This window comes from Cololabis saira, chromosome 19 (assembly GCF_033807715.1).
Source record: "Cololabis saira isolate AMF1-May2022 chromosome 19, fColSai1.1, whole genome shotgun sequence".
Lineage (NCBI taxonomy): Eukaryota > Metazoa > Chordata > Actinopteri > Beloniformes > Belonidae > Cololabis > Cololabis saira.
In genome coordinates this window covers 33,330,081-33,355,566 of record NC_084605.1, presented here as the reverse complement: position 1 = coordinate 33,355,566, position 25,486 = coordinate 33,330,081, and the positions used below count along the sequence as shown (strand labels likewise).

The following is a 25,486-nucleotide window of genomic DNA, read 5'->3' as shown; positions in this document are numbered from 1 at the left end:
AGCTCCGGAGCACCGGAGGCCACACACCGGACCGGAGCGATGAGGAGCCCCGGCGGGTACTGTAATACATTTTTCTTCTGTTTATGGTTTCAGATCTTCCAAGCACCTGAAGCTGTTCAACGAAACCTTCAGAAGATGCACGGTCCTTCCTTGAGCCAGCAATAGTGCATAAATGTTATTTATATACCACTTATGTTCTTATTTTTTAACAATAAAGTTGCCATTTGTGAAAATTCATTGTTGTGATTTCTTTACAGTTAACATGATTCATTTGTCTTGAGGAATTGGAGTAAAGAACTGTGGTGTACCTGTTTAGAATTCAATTAAATCTTCCTGTGTGAAGACGAGGTGACTAAAGGCTGATTTATGGTTCCGCGTTACACCAACGCAGAGCCTACAGCGTAGGGTACGCAGCGATTTAACGCAGAACCGTAGATCAGGCTTTAAGATCCGTTTACAGCGTGTAACTGAATGCGAGCGTCCGACTATCGCGTCGAGCTGCGTGACATCGGACGCTCTCTGTCCACACTGAAACCATTAAACTCGGCCAGTTAGGACAGTCCAATAGAAAAAAATAAAGCAATGGAATTTATTTTGTCGCAGAAGCTCCCTGGCATGGGACATGCAGCCGGCTGCTCTGCCCGGAGCAAGGGTTTGTTCCCTCCCCTCCTACACGTCATTCAAGCAGCCAATCAGCACAGAGCCTCATTTTCATAACCTATCCGCCTCTCAGGATCACTCACAGGAAAAGGGGTTAGAAGCGGTAAAACTAGAGACATGGCCCACAGGCTGAATTTCTGTTTTATGTAGACAAAAAACAAGCTTTAGATTGTTTTTAAGACATTCAAGGCCTGTTTAAAATATACATTAAATGCCATAATAGGTCCCCTTTAAAATTATGATTTACGAATATAACAGTTAAGTAAGCAGTGACACACACTGTTGGCTGTTTAGGACAAATAAACAAGAAAGGTAAGCACAATAAATGATTCCCTGAGCCTTTACCAATTTATGGCATGGTATGAGTTGCATATTGGCAAAAAATTAAAAATTAAAATCACGTTGGTGTCCCCCCCAATCCTGACATCGGATCTGCACCCCTGATTGGAGGTTTATTAGACACAACTTGATGTAAACACCAAGCCTGTATAAAGGTGGCTTGAGAGGAGAACATGGAAACTATAATCCCATGAGGAGATTTTGGCCTGATAAATCTGTCAGAGAACTCATCACTCCTCTTCCAAGTGTGTACATCCACTGTAGTTTAACACCAGAATTGTAGTTTAAACCCTTTTATTATATTTTTGCAGCCTACCAATTACATATAATTAATTTTAATTAATATTAGTTTTTCCATGTATATGTTTTTCTTCATCATTTCCTTTGCAATAGTCTTTTTTAAGGGGGTGCTCTAAATACATTGTTCAGTAAATAGGCCACATAAGGAAGATTTAGAGTCAATTACTGATCACTCACCTAGTCACCTTACACATTTCCCATAATGCCAATGGTTGGTCCTATAGTGTATAAAAATATCTGGATAAACCCCCTGTGACCCCACCTACAGCCAGGATTCTGAAGGGTGCATTTGAAGCATTTTCCCGACCCATGGGGGAAGCCATCTTGGCAGGAGATGACTCCGCCCAACCCCAGGATCATCCAAAAAATGACTTTCACTTGGAACATGCCCTCAACCTCAGTTATGATAAAATATCTATTTTAGCACATTTTGCTTTGTCTTGTAGGACTTTTATGTTGTATATATCCATCCATCCATTCTCTATACCTGTTTAATCCTGGTCACGGTAGTCTGCCGGAGCCTATCCCAGCTCATTACAGGTGAGAGTCATGGGTTCACCCTTCACAGGTCCCCGGTCTATCACAGGGTTGTATATATTTGTATATGTTACGGTTAATGTAGAAAAACGGCTATTTTGCAAAATAGCCGGCTATTTTGCAAAATAGCCGGCTAATTTGCAAAATAACCAGCAGGGCGGTGAATATGTAAAATAGCCGGCCAAACGGCTATTTTGCAAAATAGTGTGCACAATAACCGTCAGGGCGGTGAATGTTTAAATTAGCCGGCTAATGTAGAAAAACGGCAGTAGCCGGTTAATGCTGTGGATGTGTCAGACCCAACACGTTTTCGGGGAGTGTAATGTTAGGCTTCTTCAACAGCCATAAATAGCCTTGTCAACAACAAGCATGTGCAGCATATTGGCTTCTTCCATTGGCTGCTACGCACCAACTGCACTGATTGGCGACTGTAAGTGACTGGTTTGAAGCCCAAATTTCATCCATTCAACTGAACTGTAGGCTATTCTGTAGTGTAGTAACTGGACTCTATCTACCAAATGAATTACGTTTGCTTAGTTTGTTTTGGTTTCATCAATTTGTGCAAATGGAGGAGGAGGAGAGACCTCATCTCATCATGCGCGCGCTTCGGGTTTGCGCGATTCAGGTTTAGGAGCTTCCCCTTCCATGAGAGAGACGCAACAACTGTTTGTCTGTTTTGGAGGTGCAAAGACAAGGGGGGAATAGATCTTTCCTCACAAAGACTGTCACACTGGATATTTGCGAGTACATTTCCCAGACCTATAAGGCTGGTAGAGGTGAGTGCACTCCACTGAGCTTTGCCACCTTGGTGGCAACGCTCTATTCTGGGGTGCCAATGACGTGATCTGTAGTTTGCATTATTCATTTTGGAATACTCAGTTTAGGAATATACTCCATGGGATTTGGACTCAGAATAATTGCTATAATTGCCACGGCATGCTCCTGTCAGCTCGAGACAATTGTCTCGAGCTGACCGGAGCATCCAGACTGGAGAGATGATTAAAAATGTGATGTCCGCGCACCATGAGCTTAAAAATGTATGTACTTTGCAAAATAGCCGCTTTTCTACATTAGCCGCCCTGACGGTTATTTTGCACATTAGCCGGCTAATTTACACATTCACCGCCCTGACGGTTATTTTGCACATTAGCCGGTTATTTTACACATTCACCGTTTGGCCGGATATTTTACATATTCACCGCCCTGCCGGCTAATTTACACATTGACCGGCTACTTTGCAAAATAACCGTTTTTCTACATTAACCGTAACATATATATTTAGTTTGCACTGAAAAGGGAGAAGCTTTCCAATCGTTGTACATTCAGTAAAATGACAATAAAGCATTCTATTGTATTGTATTGCATTCTGTTCTATTCTAACCAACATTATCTTACATTACTCCTGTTCAAAATGCCCATCTATACGTGTTTCAGTTGTCGCTACCAAAATGAGATCTGCAATGAGGACTGCCGGAGCCGAAGCAAGGACTGTCAGAATTCCAGCTGAGCTGCCGGGGCAGATCCAGTCCCTGCCAGAAGGCTGGGGTTAGCTGAGATCTGGTTTGGCCGGTGGACAGCTGATGTTTACAGTGGAATATGCTCTTTCATATGCTGATTCAATGGTGACATCAAAAATGACTGCAGCGTTTAGCCAATTCTGGGTTCGTACAAACGGCTGTTTGTTTAGCTAAGCTTAGTAGCGTGACAATTACGAAAGAGGAAATGATCATGGGTAGCCATTGGCTGAGCCGACGAGTAGTCAGTCATATTAGAAATATTTACTGCTTTATGTAAACTCTCCTGACATGGTACCAAAAAAAAATCACTCCCCTCTGTGTTGTCATGGATGTGATACCAAAATATTGAGACCAAAATGGTTTTTTGATCCAGGATGAAAGTATGTTTATTTCTGCTCTAAAGTTTGACATCTTAACACAGAGGTCAATGGAGGTTGACTGGCTTTGGGAGCTTCAGTCGGGGAACTGCAACAAATCTTACTTCCGCATGGAATGGCAGCAGCAGTTTGAAGTGTTTGAAAGGGAAAACGTTTGAAAGAACAGTAACTTCTGAAAAAGCCATTCATAGCACTGACTGGACTATACCAAAATACACCGTTGACTGATGCATTGGAGCAGGGGTGTCAAATGTGCATGCGGCCCGAGAGAGATTTTCGTGCGGCAAGTTTCCAACGCAAAAAAACGAAATGTTAATTTACTAAAAAGGAAGGCATAAATAATTGCCATGAATCGCAGCATATCCGATAATATATTTCTTCTACAAATCCATCGTTATTCCACAAATAGAGCAGTTTTTGACATTTTTTTAGTTTTCTAGAATGCATTTGCCAATTTTATTTCTTTGTAGACGGTCGTTTATTTTTATTAACTGGAATTCAACCTGAAAGTTTGGTGGTTGGTGCCTGATGGAGATTCACTCACCCATGAGCCAGTCCCTAGTGGTCAATAGATTAACTGCATGTTTTGCCACATCTGTTCTTCTTCCTGACTAAAATGATCTAAAATGATGCTACTTGTCTGTTTTTCTGTGTTGTATTTAGACAAGTGAAAGTACATTTCTGAATACACTCAAAGCCTGAAAGAATGTTAATGTATATCTACTACATTATATAGTATATAATCTATAATATATAGTAAATACTTAATGTATATACAGTTCAACTGAAAACCTGCTACAAGATAATGGCTTCTTCGTGCAAGATAAATAATTTGAGGGGTCAGAGGACAATGTTGTCTCTTTCTGACGTGTCAAATCCTTTCCACCTTTAGGTTGTGTTTCTGTGCTGGAGAGTCCATTCACCAGTCATCATCCCCAATCCCATCCCCATCAGACCCCCCTCATTAACATTGTTGGCTCTGGTTCAAAAGCAGATGCCTTCAGATGAATCTGAGAGTACAGTGACATGGCTGCATGCCTGTGTGCGCTGTGACCCGCCCGGTTGTACATGTGTGAGTGGATCAGCTGTCAGCAAGACAGTGATGGATTCATGGTGGAAACATACTTGGAGTTTGAGCTATGTCCTTCTCACTGAAGTCATTTTGACACCCTGCTTGACCTCATCATAAGGCAGCCACCCTAAAAATAAAGAAGCACACGTGCTTGTACTGTACGAGCATACAAGCAAGACAAGGACAAGTGGAACTGGGCGTAACACATCAGCGCCGCTGATGTCTTCACTTCTGCATGTGGATGCATATGAAAACAACACAGGGTGAAATAGATGCACACATGCTGCTTATACACACAGACTTAGAAACCTCCACCAAAGCAGAATCAGCCGCCTGTTGTTAAGGTTAGATTAAAATGTGTGGGGTGCATTCAGGTGCTCCATTTTTATGAAGCTCGAGTCCAATCATCATGCTGCCAGCATCAAACTTAATAACAGCTCTCGGCTCTATCATCATCTTGAGTGCTTTCATTAAAGAACATTTTTATCCTGCTGCACTCAGAAGGATCTAGAAAGTTAAATGCATGGGTGCAGCCAGGAGCCACATGTTTAACTTGGTCACTGTAGCAACAGTTTTTGTAATGACTCTGTCTTTCAGCTTTAAGGTTTGAATGCGATTACACTTGATTTATACGGGTGATTCATTTGAAAAGATGGAGTGGGAATGTAAAAAAAATGAGAAAGAAAAAGGATTTGAACTTGACTACAATATCATCCCCTCTGACTCAATTTTACCCTCAGTGGGTTTAGTGATTAGTTCGATACAGTAGATTGTGGTAATTTATTTCCGAAAATGTGTCTAATGCCTTGCCCTTGGCATGTGACAAATTAAATGAGAAACACGAACAAACAGGTTACATATTATTTTACATCAATTGTTGCCCCAAAGCCAGCGAAAAATAAAGCCTGAGGCAGAAATATTAATCGTCTGTGTCCAATTTGATAAATGTCAGGAAATGAAAAGGACGTACACTCTAAAATGATATGGTTCAGATAAGTTCTTCATCACCAATATTTTACCAGAAAATTAAACTATTAATCAAGCTCTCATATTGATCAATGGCAACCTTTGTCCTATGCCCTTAGTTGTAGATAATAATAGAATAAAACATATTTATAATTTAAAAAAGCCATGATTTCCCAGAGTAAAGTGCAGATACCCTGTGAGCTGCAGGGCTCTTTATTTCAACACCTGATGGCAAACAATATTGGGCTACCTAAACTTATTTATTTTTTATTTCCATGATTATATAACCTATAACCTGTTTATTCAGTTTAATCAATCTTAGATCATATTCACTGTATTTGTAATATGAGGCTGTGAGTGGTCTAAATTGATCAACACTGTATATCAGAAGTGTCAGACCCTTTTTCATCGTGCCACATCAGCATCATGTCAAAGGACTGGGTGTACAGCAACTGCAAGACTACTCAGATACATTTACTTAAAAAGAAAAAAAAAATCGCATGACATAATTTCCACGGTATTAAGCTAGATATAAATTTATTACTGTTGTAGCAGTGTGGCGGACGCTTGACGAAAAAAGAAGCTACTATAAAATGACTAGCTTGTCCCCAATAAGCAGAAACATGTTTTTGCTTCGCATCCTTAAATAAAAAAGTGACTTAACTGATACTGAAAAAAGTCTTCAAATAAGTGCAAGCTTTGAATGCTTTGTTGCAAAAAGTAAATATATAGATAAATGAAAAAATAAGGGTTAAAACTTAGTGTGAAAAATGAAGCGCAAATTCATTGCAATGGATCTAAGATTAATACACTATACTCCAATGCCACCGTAATCCAGAACTGCAGCCTGCCAGGTGTGACAAGAAGCACAAGGTATCAAATCAAAGTTGATAAGGTTTTTTTTTTTTTTTTTTTAAAGAGAGAAAGAAAACAGATAAGCTTCAGAAGTTCAAACTTTATGATTTGGCCAAGGTTTGAAAACAGACCTTTTTAAGGATTTATATATAGATGAAATGTGCGTGATTATTAATGGAGCAGCGGTCCAGGATCACAGACAGACACAAAGGGGACCTCTTTGAGCAAGGTGTCCTCAGGATGGAAGAAGGTATGGGTGAATGCTTCTATCATTGAAGATGAACCAATTAATGAGCTAAGTCGAGCTTTCAGGCTCCATAATTTGCTAAAATTTTCTGACAGAGAATTTGTCCAAATAGTTGTAAAGCAAAAAGTCACTCAAGAAAGAAAGCGTGAGACCCTGCACTGAAATATATACCTGCTGATACCAGCCAGAATCAGAATCAGAAAAATGTTGTCATCAATGTGCCAAGAAAAAGAAAAGTGAGATTTCCTGTGAAAAGAAAAAAAATGACGCAGACACAGTCTGTCCCAGTTGTCCTCAGGCAAGAGCTGGGATACACCCTGAGCAGCCTATCAATCTATCAAAGGGTCACACGCAGACAAAGGCAATGGCAACCATGTTCACTCATGTGCGCATAGTCAATTTAGAATCAAGAAAGCCTAACATGCATGTTTTTGGAGCATAAGAGGAAACCAGAATACCCAGAAAAGAAACAAAACTGAAAAAGAGAGGAAACGCACCCCCTTGTAGTCTCTCCCTGAATGCAGTGTGCCTCAGTTCACTAAGGAGGGAGTGAATCAAAATTCACTCTTTTTCTCACCCAATCTGAAATATAATGAAAGCCTCTCAGAAAACTGAACAAGGAAAATGAGATCATGGGGTATTCTGGATAAGATGTGCTCCTAAAGTACACATCTTTGTACACTCTGTTCTTGAAGGTCAGTATCACTGAAGTCCACTTGACTCTTTTTTTTTTCAGGAGCAGAACTGCAGTCATCAAGACAGTGACGAATCACTGAAGATGAAGAAACTGCTCTGAACCCAGGAATATTCCAGCATTTAAGCACCTATAAACAGTGGTTTTTACATTTAAAAATCTGTACCCAGTAAATCTGGATTACTGTGGGTTTACACACACACACACACACACACACACACACACACACACACACACACACACACACACACACACACACATATATATATATATATATATATATAGCCCTCCCCAGGTCCCAATGCAGTTGCCACACAGTTAGATGTTTCATTTTAGATAAGATATACCACATGATTGCTATCAGTAGACATTTCTGTCTTTCTCTCTGACTCAATCAGAGTACCGGTATGTGTTTTCTTATGCATTTTCTTTTTCATTATTTATTTATATATATATATATATATATATATATATATATATATATATATATATATATATATATATATATATAATATCAGGTCTTTAGTTTGTCAAGCAATTATGCATAATTATTATTGCAGGAATCTCAGAGAAACAATAACTAAGGCAGTAGTGGAACAAAATACAAACATGTTTATTTTCAGGTCACATTTCCATTACTCTGCAAATCTCGTCTTCTAAACACAGTCAATTTCAGTCCAGCTCCCACACCATTATGATTCTTGGAGGCCAAGCATGAAATGAGTTTCTTTTTTTGACAGAACACATCTTGACTGACAGCTCAACAAACGAGAAATCATTTACTATGAACAGAGCACCCGCTAGCTTTTGGCAGATATGCTGCCATATCTCTAAGGCTTTGTGTGCCTGTGTGTGTGTGTGTGTGTGTGTGTGTGTGTGTGTGTGTGTGTGTGTGTGTGTGTGTGTGTGTGTATAAATGTTTGTGTACCGAAGTCCCTGAAATGGATTTAATGCATGGCATTTATTAGCCTGAAAAATAAAAATAAAATAAAATAAAAATCAGGCCAGTCATCCTAAAAGACAATTTAAAGTGTAAAGATCTTTACAGATATTCTTTTTCTTAAATACATTTACATTCATGTCTAGGCCAGAAGCCATCTGCTGGGTTGTTCGGCAGAAAAATAAATAAATTTTTCTACATGGGTGAAAAGACAGTTACTTTATTAACCAATTTGAAATTTTAGCTACATATCATACTTGACTTTCTGTTTGAATTAGCTTTGTAAGAAAAGATGCCCTGGAAGTTGAGGGTTTATGAGGTGGAAACGACGGTGTATCTTAAATTAAAAAGCCGTATGTTAATCTGAAATGCTTGTGTGCAGTTGGATAATTTCACACTTGTCGTCTGAGACTTTTGATGCTGACCAAAGCAGAAAATCATACATTTGTTTCGGCCTGCTTATAGAGCACCCTGCTTCATTTGGTCTCCACATTGGCCTTTCAACGTCAAGTGGGCCTCAAGACAGAACAGGTTTACAACCGGATTTAGCAGATTATTTTGGTTTGTTCAGAAAGTGGACCAAAAACCCAATTTGCTTGATGCTCACAGAGGCTCTGGTGGCAGCATTCACACACATTTTGTCTGAACTTACCTTTATAAAAGCAGTCATGAAGTTAGTGGATGTAAATTCAGTAAGTGCTAAGACCAGCTGAACATAGTTGTAAATGTTAGTAAATATCTTCAGCTAATCTTAAAACCTCTATGAGATCCATGCATCTCTTTTCAAAGGGCACACATGATCACAACAAGGTGAAGTGCTACATTAATTCAGGGCAACAGTGCTTCAAATTGACATCAGGGTAATGAGGTGAACACAAACACAGCACATCACAATGTTGCCATTCCTCTGCAGGGTGCTCTTTTGTCTCACCTTGCCATATGTTTGTTGGCAAGGCCGATTTAGATGCCTGTCCACTTTCACGCATGCACACATGATGTATAATGCATACAAATTCAATGATTCGTTGGTCTCTCAATTTCTTTACATAAACATTGACTTCCTGCAAAAATAGTTTAAACATAACTTAAAATGGCTTTTCATTATTTCATTTACTGTTTGTTTCATGTGAACAAAATGTCTTTTGTTGTTGGAAAATGCAAATTAACAGCCAGACGTGGTCAAATCGAAGCTCTTCTTAAATGGATTTCAATGCAATGCTGCCATCTAGTGTCTGAAAATGTTCACTGCGATCATCCCTGGTATTTCATAATTGCAGATGTTTTCAATTGTAATTTTTTAGGGTATCATTTATTTTTAAAAACACTCTTTAAATTGCCTTTGTACAGATAATATACCCACAATCAGACTCCCAGATTTGCCCTCTTAACCATATTTTTTCTTAAACTAAAGTACAACTGCTACTTCTTCTCAAGTTAAACATGCCAAACACAGCTTGGAGCACAGGAACATGTAAGCATGCAAATGCAACTCAAAACAAGCCCAAAACAGAGGGACTCTTGTATGTTATTTATTACTTTTTTTTAGATTTACAAGTTATTTTACACTTAAAAAAAGGGGCTAACAGCTCTGGTGTTACAGTTATGAATATACAATGAATAACTATTTGTTGCAGTTCAGAAACATATTTAGACATGAGGACTATCAAATTAGCCTCATGTGGGTCCCTCTCCAGGAATAACAAATACCTCATGTCCACCTGGCATCAAAATGTGATCAGTATCCGGATTCCTTGTGAAGAGGCAAGGAAAAATGCTGGTGTAAATGCACACTTTGGGACTGCTATACTGGAATTAGCCAGGCTGTAATTGGAGGCGCCCAGACGTCATGAAAATTGCAGTCAGTACAGCATGACCTCAAATGTAACTTGCCACCTTCCTGTGCCCTGCTGCAAGCTTCAAATATTGAGCAAAGGCCACTGTCTGCCTTCACAAAAACTAATTTAGAAATGTACAACTTCCATTCGGGTCACTTCCCACAAAAAACTTTTCAGGCACCATGTTTACTGACAGGTTGGGCAACTAGAACCGAAAATGAAAGCAGTATGGGCACATAATAAGAATACATTGTATTAACATTAAATACCACAATAAGTTATCACAATTTCATGCCAGGTGCAAATGGGGCCAAAAAACTCTTGAATTAAATTGTAATGATATTAAAAGCTTTGTGGCTCTGCTGCTTGCAATTTCATCATCAATAATAAGGTATTTGTGATTTCCATAGGGATCAATATGGAGGGGAATGACATGAGTAGAAAATGTGTTTGTCTGTGTGCATATATTAATATATATGCTGTATATATTATATACATACACATTTACAGCATACACACTCAAACAATGGCAAACAACCCTGGTATCACACTTCAAAACAGAGTCAAACAGTATTCAATCAACTGAGACAGAGGCTGAAGATAAACAGGGAAGTAGGAAGACAAACAAGGGAAAGACAGAATAGGAGAAGTGAGGGATGTCAGGAACTCCCTCTAGCTTATGATTCTTTTTAAAAGTTCATTTAATCGCTTAGGATGCAGATAATCTCATCTGTAATCTCAGTTTAAGTGTAAGAGAAGCAAGTGGCTCCGCCCTCTCCCGCCTCTCTGGGCTTTTAGCTACGTGCTGTTTTTTTTGTTGTTTTTTTTAAATGATGTTCAAGGCTCGTTCACTAAGTTCACAGTTTTCTCTACTAGCTAATGACTACCGCAGCACTGGCTGCTCCGGCCCTGAGGGTTAGACTCGTGTAGATCCACTCCCGTCCTCGTCTGACCCCCTTGTCCAGCTCCGGCTTTAGGATCGCTCTTTGGAAGTTTCTTGGCTGCGAGAACACAGATGTTTAAATAAAGCAGAATTTCAAAAACAAAAACACAACTCACTTTAGTTTCTTGAAATTATGATAACCAATAATTCAGTGTCTTATTTGAGGGAATGTGGAAAAGGTCACTGCAATTCAAACTAATTAAAGCAAAGGAATGAGAAGAAAGAAAATGAGTGCCAGAAATTTACCCACAGGTCAGCAGCTTTAATTTTGTAGGTATTCACCAGGAAGGATTTAGTGATTATAAATCACTTTGTCTTTGAAGGTAATGACAATAATAAGATGACCAATAAGTGTGTGTGTGTGTGTGTGTGTGTGTGTGTGTGTGTGTGTGTGTGTGTGTGTGTGTGTGTGTGTGTGTGTCCCCTAAAATAGAGTTACTTTCTAAACAGATATCAACTACGCAGGAGGAATATTTGACTCGTCATAAAACTTACCAATAGCCATGAAAATTTCATTGACATTCATGGCAGTCTTGGCTGAGGTCTCCATGAAGAGCAGACTGTTGTCATCAGCGTATGTTTGTGCCTCCTGAGAATAGAAATGTAGTAATATATCTAAGATCAGACTGTGAGTTTCAGATTTGTGGTGATTGAGCTGGATCATATCCCGGTTTCATCGTACCTGAAGATCCACAGCTCTCTTATTTGCAATGTCTGCCTTGTTGCCAGCCAGAGCGATCACTATGTTGGGACTGGCTTGTCTTTGAAGCTCCTTCACCCAGTTTTTTGCACGTGCAAAAGTGTCCTATTAAACCAAAAAACTTGATTAGACGTTGTTTGCATTCTCTGATATTAAACATTTACTGACATTTTCAACATTGGGACCTTGTGCATCACTTTCACATTGCAGTTATTTTGAATCTAGACGCAATTACATATTAAACACAGAACCTAAAATCTCAGCTCATTTCATGTCTTTAAGTTGCACCTAAGACATACCTTTATTTAATTGGTAACTTTTGGAAATTATAACATTTGAAATTAAGTTGAATAAAAATAAATAACAGCAGCTGCTTGACAACCAACTGGTTTCATCATAAGTCTCTTCCCCAGCAGGTGATACCTACTGTGTTAGTGATGTCATAGACCACGATTGCTGCTTGAGCACCTCTGTAGTACATTGGAGCCAGGCTGTGGTAGCGTTCTTGACCTGCTGTGTCCCAAATCTCAAACTTGACAGTGGTGTCGTCCAGACAGACAGTCTGAGTGAGGAATGCAGCTGAAAGAGAGAAGACAACATGTATCAGTGAATTTGATATTTAACTTTTCCACTTTGTCTCTGTGTTTGGAGGTACAGGTAGATCAGAGCAGCTTAGACACAAACTCAAGTTATTCTCACCAACACAACCTTGTATGTGCCATCAGACCATCTGAAATAGGTTATAGTATAATCTCATTTAGATAAATGTACATTTTGAATAATAAAAAAAAGACTAAAAGGCCTTGAATAAAATAGAATAAATAGGCATCAAGCTCAATCCAAGTCTTAATAGTTTAATGTAAACCAAAATACACCAAGTAGTGGGCTTAATGAGTTTGATTTGGGATGGGTTCTATAACTAAGGGCTTGTATACTGTTATAAGTCATCTGTATTTCGAAAATGGATAGTGATGGAGATAATAATTTTGAATTTTACATAATTTCTTTAAGAAGACATATCATCTATGAAAACTCCGAAACATAAAAGTATTGCTAGCATGCACAAAGCTTGTAAAAAAAAATTATCCCTTAAAAAGGCTCAGCTTGTTTCCATCTTACCTCCAATGGTGCTCTCCTGGAATTCATGAAACTGGCCTTTGACAAAGCGCAGCACTAAGCTGGACTTGCCCACTGCCGACTCCCCCAGCAGCACCAATTTAAACTGACAGATTTTGTTTGCTGCTGCGGCACCATTAGGCCTGCTTGCTCCACCACCACGTCCAGCCATTGAGAGACCGAGACTGTTATGGGCGAGATGGCCTGAGATCAAGGGAAACTACAGGTCAGAGATATGTTGGACCGTGTCTTGGAAACACAGGCACTGCTGGTAAGAAACGTCAGTGATCAGACCCCTGTACCACTAGCAACAGTGGATTGGCCCAGGTTCCCTTAAAAAGATTAAAACAAGGAAAGAAAAAAAAAAAATAAGAGGACCAAATGCCACATCTCTTTAATTTACTTATTACCGCACACACATTTAAAGAATGCCTTTCTCTAAAACTATGAACCACTACAATCACACAATCTTTATGTTTTTATATACAAAAGACAACATAAAGTGAACAGAGGGAGTACTGCTGTACTAAACCTATATTAAATTATTTGAGGTAATTTAGGGAAAAAAAAGTTCTAATTGGACTACTTGATCGCAGTAAACAATAATACATATTTTCTGGAACTCCTGTACTTGTTTTTTTTTTTTTAAACTTTATTTAAAAGAATTATCACAGAATAGTATACAGGAACATTATACAAATAGAATACAGAACATGTGCCAGGGGTGATGTTCGTTATTCAAGAAGATTATACATATTACACAAGTCTACGGTTCTAATAGCCTTTTCATTTGTTGATTTAGTGATTAGTTTTAAGTAAAGTTCCATTTTTTTTCTGGAAAACATAAAAGCAAGGGGTTTTCTTTGAAAATGTACTCATATGAATATGAAATTTGGTAAGAAATAAAAACAGATTTATCAAAAAGTAACATTTTCCTTCTTTCTTAGGGAAACAATGGAAACCAAAAACAACATTTTCCCAATGTAAATTAAAATCTATAGTGAAAGAGTCAATAATAAATTTGCTAATATCTGCCCATAGTTTTTTCGAATGAGAGCAAAGCCAGAATAAATAAACAGCTATTTCTGGATGTAAATTACAGAAGGAAACTCCAGTACTTTGGCCACCATCCTCTGAAAACACTGAGGGTTAAAAACAAAACAACCAACAAGTTCTGTGTCATCACCGGTATAAAGAGCACTGATCTGGCATGGTGATTATAGGTATATTAGATCAAATATTAAAGAATTTGAACACGCATGGCTGAATAATTGAGTTAACACATTTTTCCCCCATAAAAAACCAGCTCCAGCTGTGAACTGACGTCAACACAGGCACTGCAATGTAGAGCTAAAACACGACAACCCCCTCGAAACTAACTCACTACGAACCCATCTTAGCCCACTTGTGACAACTTTGATCGTCTGAGCGGAGAAAACCAACAAAAGCGGCCAGTTAGCTCCAGGTGAGATAAGTTAGCAGAGCTACCATCGGCTAACACGAATTATAACGATCATTACACACGTAACATATTGTCTCTTACCAACAACGAAAAGACAGCATCTACTTCCTTAAGCGTATGTTGAATTGTTTTGTCGTTAACAGCGTTTTCTGCTTTTTAACCAGAAAAACACTTTCAGGTTGACTAAATGATTCACTTCCGCTTTGTGTTACCAAAACACTTCCTGGATTTGTCCGTCACGTGACGCGACGTCACAGACAACTAAGCGGGCGGAGCATAGGCCAAAAGTGTTATTAGCCTTGCTACCATTGATTGATACGACAGTTGGCAACATGTGCCTATCCTGCAACCATGATAAGAATAATAAAACAATTAGAACTTTATTTTAAAGGGATATCTCTTCAGTTCCATACGTGATCCCATATTGGAATAAATATGTAAAAAATATTAACTGGAAGAAGGTTTGGCTCTCACCCAACCAATACCTGGTGACAAACAAAGTTAAAGAAATTTCATTTAAGTTAATTCATAAATTCTATCCCTCAAATGATCACATTGTAAAAAGATTCAAAAGAAATATCGATTCAAACTGTACTTTTTGTTCTACAAATTCTGAAACGATGACTCGCGTATTCTGGCTGTGCCCCATTGTTCAAACGTTTTGGAGTGATATGTGTAATTTTGTGTCTGAAATAATTGATATTGATTTTAATTTATTTTGGAAGGATGTGTTGTTTGGTGTTTTTGACCATGTAACAATTAGAACAAAGCCCAAAGAAACATTTATTATTAATTTTTTGATTATCCTCGCAAAATTCCATATCCACAAATCCAAATTCTTACGCAAAAAACCCTCTTTTTTTACTTTTCATTGTGAATTAAAACAGTATCTGGACTCTATTAAGTTTTCTACTAATTCAAAAGCAATCAAAACCATAAATGTATGTAAATGTTTTGGCTTTCTGTTATAATTTCATCCCCCCTGGCTGGTTATAATGTGTTGTGCTTTTTGTTTTGTTTTTTATTAGAGCTATACTCTTTATATGTTATAATTCAACGTGAATTTGCATAATGTGAAGTTTTGTTATCATTGTACTGTTTGCAAAAGAAGAAGAAAAAAAAAACAGGCCAAAAGTGTTTCAGTCGACAAAGCTTTTCTTCCTTAAATTGAATTAGTCTTACTGTTTTTAGAGAGAAAAGCATTCCATATAGTATTTAAATAATAAATATTTTTACGTTTTATTATTTTTAACATAAAGGCAAGGTCCGGTAGCCAAATAGTATGGAGGTAGATTTGTGCCAAATATTCTGCACTATTTGATCATAGGCTACTATGTGTAGGAGCCATATTTTATTTTTATTGTTTGGTAAGTTCTTCTTCCAAACAGCTAGGGGGCTGTATTTATCTATTTATGAGACCTTAGGCTGACACTGACAGCGGAGTCATGCCAGGTTATTTAAGTTGATTACAATTTGACACAGGTGTTGCTGAGGAAAGGGGAAGCAACCAGTTTTCAACTGTGCTCTGTGTTAAGTTATGGTTTTTCTGCTTTATTTAGGCTACGCATATTTTTACGTTTATAAAAACTGTTAATAAAAAGCGTGTTTTTTTAAGCTTTGCACAAATAAAGTGTTGAACGCAGCTCCCAGTCGGACCAATTTTTTGGAACCAGCATGAGTTGGAAATGTCTTCAAATTCCCTCACAATGCATTTTTTGTTGTTAGATTGCCATTACAAACACTGTTTTTCTTTGATTGGAAATGTTTTCTTTGATAGAAGTTTTTTTTTTTTGTTTGAGGCAACTTCTTTGATTTTTGAAGTAGGGTTTTTTTGTGTTTGGGCCATATTATGGGTAGGACATTTGTGTCTTTATCATTTAATCAAAAAAGAAGTTGCTTCAAAAAGAAAAAAAAAGTTTTCAATCGAAGAAAAAAAAGTTTTTGAATGCAAAAAAAAAATATTTGAGACCCCAAAAAATTGCATTTGAACACTTTTTTTTGGATTGAAAATATTTTTTTTCGATTTGAAGTGTTTTTTTTTTGATTGAAGTGAAAAAAGTGTTGAAGTCTTTTTTTTTTTTGATTGAATCATTTTGACACAAACATCCCGCAGTGGGCGGATGCTTCCCCATTGGTCAGACCATAGACAGACATGTTTGAGTGACAAGCGTCTTTATCTTTATCGCCCCTTTAAAGGGGACCTATTATGAAAAACAGGTTTTTTCTTACTTTAACATATATGAAGTGGTCTCCCCTCAGTCTGCCAACTCAGCGAAGGAGGAAAGCAGCCAAATTCTGCAGTGTCTGTACAGCCGCCCGGATGAGCCGTCCAGTGTGATGTGGATCTACGAGCCGTTCAGATTCTGCTCTCGTCCTTACGTAACGACGGAACGATTTACATCGGTTGGCCTCCGATGCGTGAAACCACGCCCACAGCTTACTCTGGCCGGAATAACAACAACGGCAGAATTCCAATCTACACCCTAAACCCTCAAGCCCTGAACCCTCACAGACTTTAGTGACGTCTTCTGGAATGTGATTAAGGCCCAATCTCAATTCTACCCCTACTTTTCTTCACTCGCACTTCTTTTCTTCCCTACCCCCTAAAAAAGAAGGGGAAGATTTTAGGGCACTTGAAATCTACGGCACTTGGCCCAGGTGCCTGTCCCAATTCTCCCCCTACCCCTCGTTTTCATCCCTACCCTGATCAGGAAGCTGAGAGCCAAAAGCTGTTTTAATTTCAGCTGTAGCGCTGTTAATATGTCACTTTATTAAGTTTTAATATTTTTTCAGGCGTAAAAGTAACCTTTAAGATCCCCAACCTGGGCTCAGTTTATCCAAATATATAACGCCTGTTAAGAAATTTGACTCAACGTTTTCGGAGATGAGAAGAGCCGCCGGCCCCGGGGAGCAGCAGCAGCTCACAGCCCGAGAACAGACGTGATCGCTGGGTCGACCCACGCCGTCAGCCCCGGGAGAGAAACCTGCAGCTCTGTTGAGAATCACGCTGGCTGAACTAAATCATTTAGGAAGATGTTGGTTTAATAGATGAAATCTAACAGTTGCTACGCCTGTTAAGAAATTTGCTCCGAAAATTTAGAGATTTCTGCCTGCCCGCTCCGGAGCTTATGGGTCCGCGTTAAATTGACGCAGAGCCTACGGCGTAGGATACGGCATACGGCCGCGTCGCCGCGTAACCTACGCCGTAGGCTCTGCGTCGATTTAACGCGGAACCATAAAACAGCTCCGCTATCTTCACTTCAGCTTTATCTGAAAGTGTGTAAATTACCCATATAACAGCTTTGTGGTTTCTGAAAAGAAACATCCAAAACAAATGTGACAAGTCACAGGATTATTTCTCTCTAATTCCCACAAATAAATGCTTGCTCCCTTGGTCACAATCTGAGACGAGTCTGCAAATGATGTTTGCCCTCGGTCGGCGAGGCAAATCGACGCAGAGCCTACGGCATAGCTTACGTAGCCTACAGCGTAGCTTACGTAGCCTACGGCGTAGCTTACGTAGCCTACGGCGTAACCTAACAGCCTTTACTCTGGCACGATTTTCGCGAACAATGGACAAAAAAGGGATTATGTACATTCACTGAGTGAATATTATGAAAGTAAAATATATATTTCTCGCTAGAAATGTAATCAAAACACATTTTTATGCAGAAACTAACTCAAAATATTGATTTAATTAAGTAAAAAAATAAAAAAATGTCCGCCAATTTTTTTTTTTTTGATTCAGTCCGCAAATGACGACGAAAAGCATTCTGGGAAATTTTTATAACCCCTCACTCGCGAAGTCAGCATCTGAAATCACTCGCTGTGAAGGGGCTATTTTCAGCCCCTAGCCCTCGTTATGCCCACTCCCCCTAGGTGGAAAGAGGAATTGGGACACCACTACCCTCACGGGAACCAGCCCAGTCAGAAGGCGCGCCAATTTTTTCCAGTGGCCAGCCGCGGTACTGCAACCAAAAATCCCATGTGGCCCAGAAAGCTTTTTTCCCATAGACCGCAATAGTAAAAGAGAAGCCTCTAAAACTGTTCACAGGACACCTCCAGCTGTAATCACCGGCAATTACTAATCTTTGTATTCTATATTTTTAAGTCATGGACTTTATATCCGTCAAAGATGTTTTATAACGGCCAGAAAAGTCAAAGAAAAGTCTCTTTCTGGGCGTGACGTCACGGCTGACGTCACAGCCGTGTCCGTGCATTCCACGGATGTTTATATTAATATATATTATGTAATTATATTATATTAATACATTAATAATATATGTAATACTATACATGTAATAATATACATTAATTTATATATTATATTAATACATATTATATTAATACTCGTTCTCATTGCCCCGGGGCATGATGGGAGGCCCCAGAGCATCATGGGAGGTGACTCAACTGCGCATGCTCTATGGGCCGCATAACGCGGAAGTAAACCCGGAAGTCAGAGATTTTTTCGGCGTATGCGCTGGCTGAGCAGAATGCATTGAAATGAATGGGCGGCCATTTTTGATGTCCCATCCAGTTTTATAATAGATCCATGACGGGAACACGCAAAATTTAGGGGGAGGGATCAAAACGAGGGCGAGGGGGAGTATTGGGACGCACCCAATACTGGGTGTGAGAGAGTGTGAGGGCTCCAAATGGTAGAAATAAGGCCCCGTCCCAATTCTCCCCCTCGCCCTCGTTTTCTTCTCTACCCCTAAATTTTGCGCGTTCCCGTGAAGGTAGTGGTGTGCTGAATGATGTGCTGCGGTGTTACTCTTTTTTCGAAAAACATGTTCAAATCGCCGTATGCGCGCATTAAAATCTCTAATTCCATTCGGGTGAAAAAGGACACGGCGTGAAGTATGTGGATCTTCAGATGCAAACTACCGGTAATGTTTCCTCAAAAGGATTTTGTAAATTGAAATGTTAAATAAAGTTTAAAAAAAGAAAAGAAAAAGTATGTGGATCTTTTGCCGTTGTTGTCGCCGGTTGCCATGGTGAATCCTTGTATCAGGGCTCTATAGATACTGGCTTTTGATAGTTGTGGCGCACGCGCTTAACTCCAGGTGAAACTACTTAGAGTTGAGTAAATTACCTCAAATCCGCTGTTCTGGAACCGAAAACTCAGAGTTTCCGATCTCAGAGTAGATCAACTAAGAGTTTAGGATTAGACTTAGAGTTTGTTGAACCTGCTTTGTGAAACGGACCCCTGGTCAATTGAGGATTTGTCTAATATAAAATGAAAACAAAATAAATTGAACCTCAAATTATGAATGAAAAAATGATGAAGAAAACTACATTTTGTCCTCAATCTTCCCAAAAATATCAATGAACTTAGATAACTGGTCACCCCTCTTCTTTTCCCTCTCCTCCTCCTTTTCATCCAGCTCCCTCAGCCTCTTTTCTTGTCTTTAGTCTTGAAGAAAGTCCAAAACTTCACTTGTCCTTTTTTTGGTTTTCTTCCCTCCATTTGTTGGTCGCTCCCTGTTTGTAAAGGAAATAATAGGGCCGTTGAAAAATCATCACGGGACAGCAGTTTCTGAATTTAAATCACCAGTGGGCTATGTATTTATACTTACAGGTGAACTTCTTTCGTCTCGCAGTCGCACATGAATTCTTTTCCTCCGCCCCCTGTTTTGTTTACATTCTCCCTGGTAACCTCCTTTTATGTCACAACACAATGAACTGTGGGTAATTCCCTTTCCAAAAGTGTGCGGGGATGCTGACTTACGGTAAGTGAGCAGTAAGGGCTCAAAATGTCTGCCGGGAGCCCTCGCGCACTTAACGACTTTAGGAATGGGACAGCCCTGAACCCTTAACGACTTTAGGAATGGGACAGCCCTGAACCCTTAACGACTTCAGGAATGGGACAGCCCTGAACCCTCACGCAAGTCGCGGGAGCGCGCACGTAAGTGTGTGAGTCTGTGAGGGTGGAGATTGGAATTCAGCCAACAACTCCGCCGGCCAGAGCTTCCACCATTTTTTCGCAGCGGTGTATCGCGTCATTCAGGCAGCCAATCAGCACAGAGCCTCATTATAATAGCCCAGCCCACTCAGAATCCCACATAGATAATGAAGTTAGAGAATGGGAAGATAAAGACATGGCTCAGAGGCTGAATTTCTAATTTATTTAGCAAAAACAATCAAAAGCTTGTTTTTAAGACATTCAAGGCCTGTTTAAATATACGCCCCCTGTACATAATACGCCCCCTGTACATCAGCACTTGATTTTCCGACTGTAATGCATAGAATAAATACCTTAATGTTCAGGGGCCTCATCTATAAAGCTTTCTTGCGCAGAAAAAGCCCCTGAAAGTTGCGGAAGCCACCTTCTACGCAAATCCTCGGCGTAGGGTACGCGGCGACGCGCACCTACGCCGTAGGCTCTGCGTTAAAGGAACGCAGAACCATAAACCCGCCCTGAGCAGCTCTGAGGGGAGACGGGAGAGGAGGAGGGGGTGCGGGGGGTGAAGCGGGGCTGCCGGGCCGTTCTCGTATCGCTTTCATACAGTGTCTTGATAATTTGCAATTTAAGGCTGAGCCTACCGTTTTACAGTTTTTAAACTGTAAAAAGTAAGGGGAAAAAAAACATGATTTTGAAAAGACGGGGGGACGTGTGTCCCCCTGTTGCGCCGGGGAACTCACGGCGTTTAGCGCAGCAACGGCGTGCTGCCACTCACTCGCTTTATTTTATTGTATACTATTTATATAGTTATTCTAACTTTTACTGTGACCACCAAATAATGTGGTTTTCCTGTCCTCCACATCATCTACAACATCTCTGTCTCCGTGAAAGTCAGCCTGTTTGGCGTCAGAATGAATTAGAAGTAGCAGCCAGTGTCACGGTGGCTGCTACTTCTAATTCATTCTGACGCCAAACAGGCTGGAGGAAGCCACTGCGCATGCTCAGTAGGCTCATCCATATGCATTTATGGGCGTGTAGAGGGCGGGATTAGAGGCGGATTCAGCTGCGCAGGTCTGTGATTCATAAAGGAACGTTGCGTGCAAATCTGCGTGCACATGGTTTTATTGATCCGGATTTTTTTTTGCGCCCGGCATTTTCGGCTTTTGAGCGTACGTGCACTTTTAGTATGACTCCTACGCAGTCCATTTTAAATGAGGCCCCAGGAAAGGAATCTATTTATAGTCACATACAATGTCAACTCTGGAGCAAGGAATGAAAAACTCTGATGGCAACTTAGATTTTTTTCTTTCTTTAAATTATTAAAAAACATTATTTACTTTTAAAATCTGCCATTCTTTGATGAGAACACGTCTACAGTAGTTTACTTACGTTCTTTCTACAATGACTAGGGTCTGCAACATTTTGGATTCACCATGGTTGCATTTTTGGTTTAAAATGATCCAGGCATAGGTACAGATTAGGACTGCAGACAAGGCAGTTTGGTAGTCAGTCTGGTACATGTACCCTCTTCTTCCTCTGCCATTTCTTTATAATGGGTAAAGATTGTGGTTTTGGATTATTTGGCTGAAAAATGATTGGATTTCTCTGGGGGGAAAAAATGTGGCCTTGAAGAGAACACATTTCGCTCTAAAATGTAAAATAATTTTGGTCTTGTTCCACAACTGAAGAATGTCTAGTTTCAAACACGGACACTAAAGCAAAAATACAAACAACAAGTATTGCCACACTGCTGATTCACCAGTTGAACTTACCAAAAAATGTATTGTTTTATAGCCCAAGTAAAGACAATTAGTCATGATAGCGCAGCACAAATCTAAGTGTTCAAATTGGAGCAGTTTTTTCTTTTTTTGTATGAAGATATCAGGAAAACAAAAACATCTGGAGACATCCATTCAGACTATGAAATACCATCAATTTTTATCCGTCATTCACTCAATGCATGAATTTTATGAGCTTTCCTTGATGCACTTGAATTAACACATGGTGGTGCAATGGGACAATAAAAGACTTAACTTTATTCAATTAAATCCAAAAATAATGTATTAATCCCTGAAGGGAAATTAATTTATAATACAGTAATTACTTCAATCATATTATTATTTTTCACACATTGCACAGATCAGTCTTGTTTGCAAATTCCATTCAATGTTACTGTGAAAAACAATGCTTTTAAACATTTTAGTGACTTTGTTATGCATTTTGGTACCAAATTTATTTCACCATAGCAGGAACTTGCACCACAACCAGCTCTTTTTGGAAACTGAATGTGGTGATGAGAAAAAAAGAAAAATCTTGGATTAACTGGATTAACTGTATTTGCAAAACGGTTCTTAATTTTTTTTTAAATTATATTTATTAATTTACTTTTTATTTGCATCATCCCAGTTTTTCTGATTTGGGGTTGTATTATTGAAACATGTAAATATTCTGTATTGTCTTGCACATTTTATTTGTATCTTAGTTTTGGATGATGATACTCTCATTTCCTGGAACATGACCTCCAGTATGATCACAGCCACTTTCCCCCTAAAACACCTCAGCCAGTTAAACCAATTTTACACTTCCTCCTTGTAACCAAAGTGCTTCATGGGGTCAAGAGATAGTTCTTGCAAAAGCAAGTTATTTTATGCATCAGTAAGTCTAATGATGGATAGCAGTCGGTGATAGAAAGGCAGCTAACTACCTCTTATTTTAGTATCTTTTATTTTTGGTATGCAATGTATTTTTCATTTTTTTATTTTTATTCTTGTATTAGCGCCTAACCCTCGTAGGTAATGTACGCTAAAAATCCTTTAACGGTGAGGCAGATGGTCAGCCCAAATGAAAGAGACTGGTCAAATAAACTCAGTGAACTGACTCCATTGAGAACTAAATAAAAAACAAATGGTACAAATAAATAAACACTGAAATGAATGTCCAAACAGGATATTCACTGACAAGGAAACAATACCAGGGAATCAGAGCTGGGGAAGAGTGGCAACTACAGTAGCAGAGACTGACAAAAGGAGGTGAACAGGCAAAAATCCTGGAAAAGCTGAAACAGGAAATTAACAGGAGAACGTTTGGGGAAATAAGACTGAAAAGCTAAGAAACATAGACCATCTGGTGAGGGATGACCGGAACAAAATAATGATCTCTCTCCTTCTCTTTATTTATTTGTTCTATTTTCATAATTACTTTTAAATGAAATCAAATAAAATTGTGTGTGTGTGTGTGTGTGTGTGTGTGTGTGTGTGTGTGTGTGTGTGTGTGTGTGTGTGTGTGTGTGTGTGTGTGTGTGTGTGTGTGTGTGTGCGCGTGTGTGTTTTGCACCGCATTTTTAAACACTGGAAAGAAATTAATGGGTTTTCCTTGGGGCAGTTTATTGGACGCACAATGGTACAATGGGACAAATAGAGAGAGAACGGGATGCTTTGTGCATTAAAGCAGCACAATGCTACAAACTGAATTAAGTGTACTGAAAGTATTTTCACATTTTAGGGATCTATGATGCACTGAAAAACTCACAATTAAAAAATCACTAAAACGATAACAGACAAAAGTTGCAACACTCTGACTTTTATTGAAACTGTGTTGAAATGCATAACACAAGACAGTAAATTATCAATTTATCAGAAGATTATTTCCTGGTATCAGTTTATCCGTTGCACAGGTCAAACCCACTGCATGTAGCAGAGGAAATACCTGGTTGATTCATGCTTGAACAGTCCCTTGCAGTTAAGCAACCTTGGAAGTAACTGGCAACTATGGGAAAAAAAGGAGAGGTTTAAGTCTCACATAATTCCTATAGTGATGGACAAGGTGACACGGAAACAGAATGGCAGCTCATGCTCACCAGGCAGGCAATGGAAGATGACACTAGCACAGACACTGTCAGAGCCGTAGCAAGTCTCAACTTTACTTGAACACTGCTTCATGCCTCCACAGTAACACCACACTGCTTCATCTTTAAAGAAACAAAAATCTAAAGTGTCACAAATTTTCCTCTAAAATATAATTCATATACCCGGTATATATATTTATCTACACTGGGATAACACTCACTCTGACTGAAAAGCAGTAACACCAAAACAGCAAGAATCACAGGCTTCATGTTCTCCATCTTCAACAGTTCTCTTAACTGATCTGTGGATTAGAATGTAAGACCTGTAAAATCACACCCTAAATCATGTCAGCTTACTAAAAGGAACACAATCCACACTCTGAGACTTCAAGTTCATCTCACTTGTAAATCAGCCTTCTGAAATATGTAAGTCTCCGTGAAATTCAGCTCGACACGTCTCATTCATCAACAGACTGCAGGAAACCGCAGCAGCATTCATATGCAAATACTACTTTGCATTGCCCATTTATGGTAGAAAGTGGGCGTGTAGAGGGCGGGATATGAGCCGAATTCAGCTGCGCAACCTTCCAGCTGGACTGTGATTTATAAAGCGAACATTGCGTGCAAGTGTGCGTGCACAGGGTTTTATAAATCCGGATTTTTTTTTTGCGCCTGCCATTTTCGGCTTTTGGCTTTACGTGCACTTTTAGTATGGATCCTACGCACTCTTTTATAAATGAGGCCCCTGGTAACTAATCTTTTGAGTCTTTTGGCTAGCAGTTAATAAAAGCTCACACTTCAAGTGGCTGAAGGGGCAACATTTTTTATTCATTACTCTTGCTCAAATAAAAAACAGCAGTCCCAAGTATGCTAGCTCAGGTCTCATTAATTATGGTCAACAACCAGTCAAACAGACAAGTTAAATGTATAATAAATACCTTAAAGATTATCCAAACTTGTCTGGCTTATCTCAAATGCCAGAAAAAAACATGTTTCTTAGCCTCAGAAAGCTAGATAGAGTAGATAGTAGATGGCTGACTGATAACAGATGTGTTATTGCAGCTAGGCAGGGTTGCAGATGCTGTACAATATGTTGCTTATTGGGTTCGTTTTACAAAAATACTGTGTAAACAAATGTGACAACACAGTAAAGGACACAGTGCAACATTTTTGCATC

The 25,486-nt window shown here is 39.2% G+C and overlaps 1 protein-coding gene across 2 annotated transcripts; it reads right to left on the bottom strand.

Moving 5' to 3' along the window:
* Positions 1–10,017: 10,017 nt before the first annotated feature.
* Positions 10,018–14,788, bottom strand: LOC133418799 (ras-related protein Rab-5C-like). Of its 2 annotated transcripts, none has more exons than XM_061707641.1 (6): positions 14,642–14,788; positions 13,102–13,430; positions 12,410–12,561; positions 11,965–12,087; positions 11,778–11,871; positions 10,018–11,340 (listed from the first exon to the last, which is right to left on the bottom strand). In XM_061707641.1, the coding sequence occupies exons 2-6, from the start codon at positions 13,268–13,270 to the stop codon at positions 11,216–11,218; spliced, it is 663 nt and encodes a 220-aa protein (XP_061563625.1). In that variant the 5' UTR covers positions 13,271–13,430; positions 14,642–14,788; the 3' UTR covers positions 10,018–11,215. The 2 variants fall into 2 exon arrangements, with proteins under 2 accessions (XP_061563625.1, XP_061563627.1); XM_061707643.1 differs by having other exon boundaries at positions 13,102–13,302.
* Positions 14,789–25,486: the final 10,698 nt, after the last annotated feature.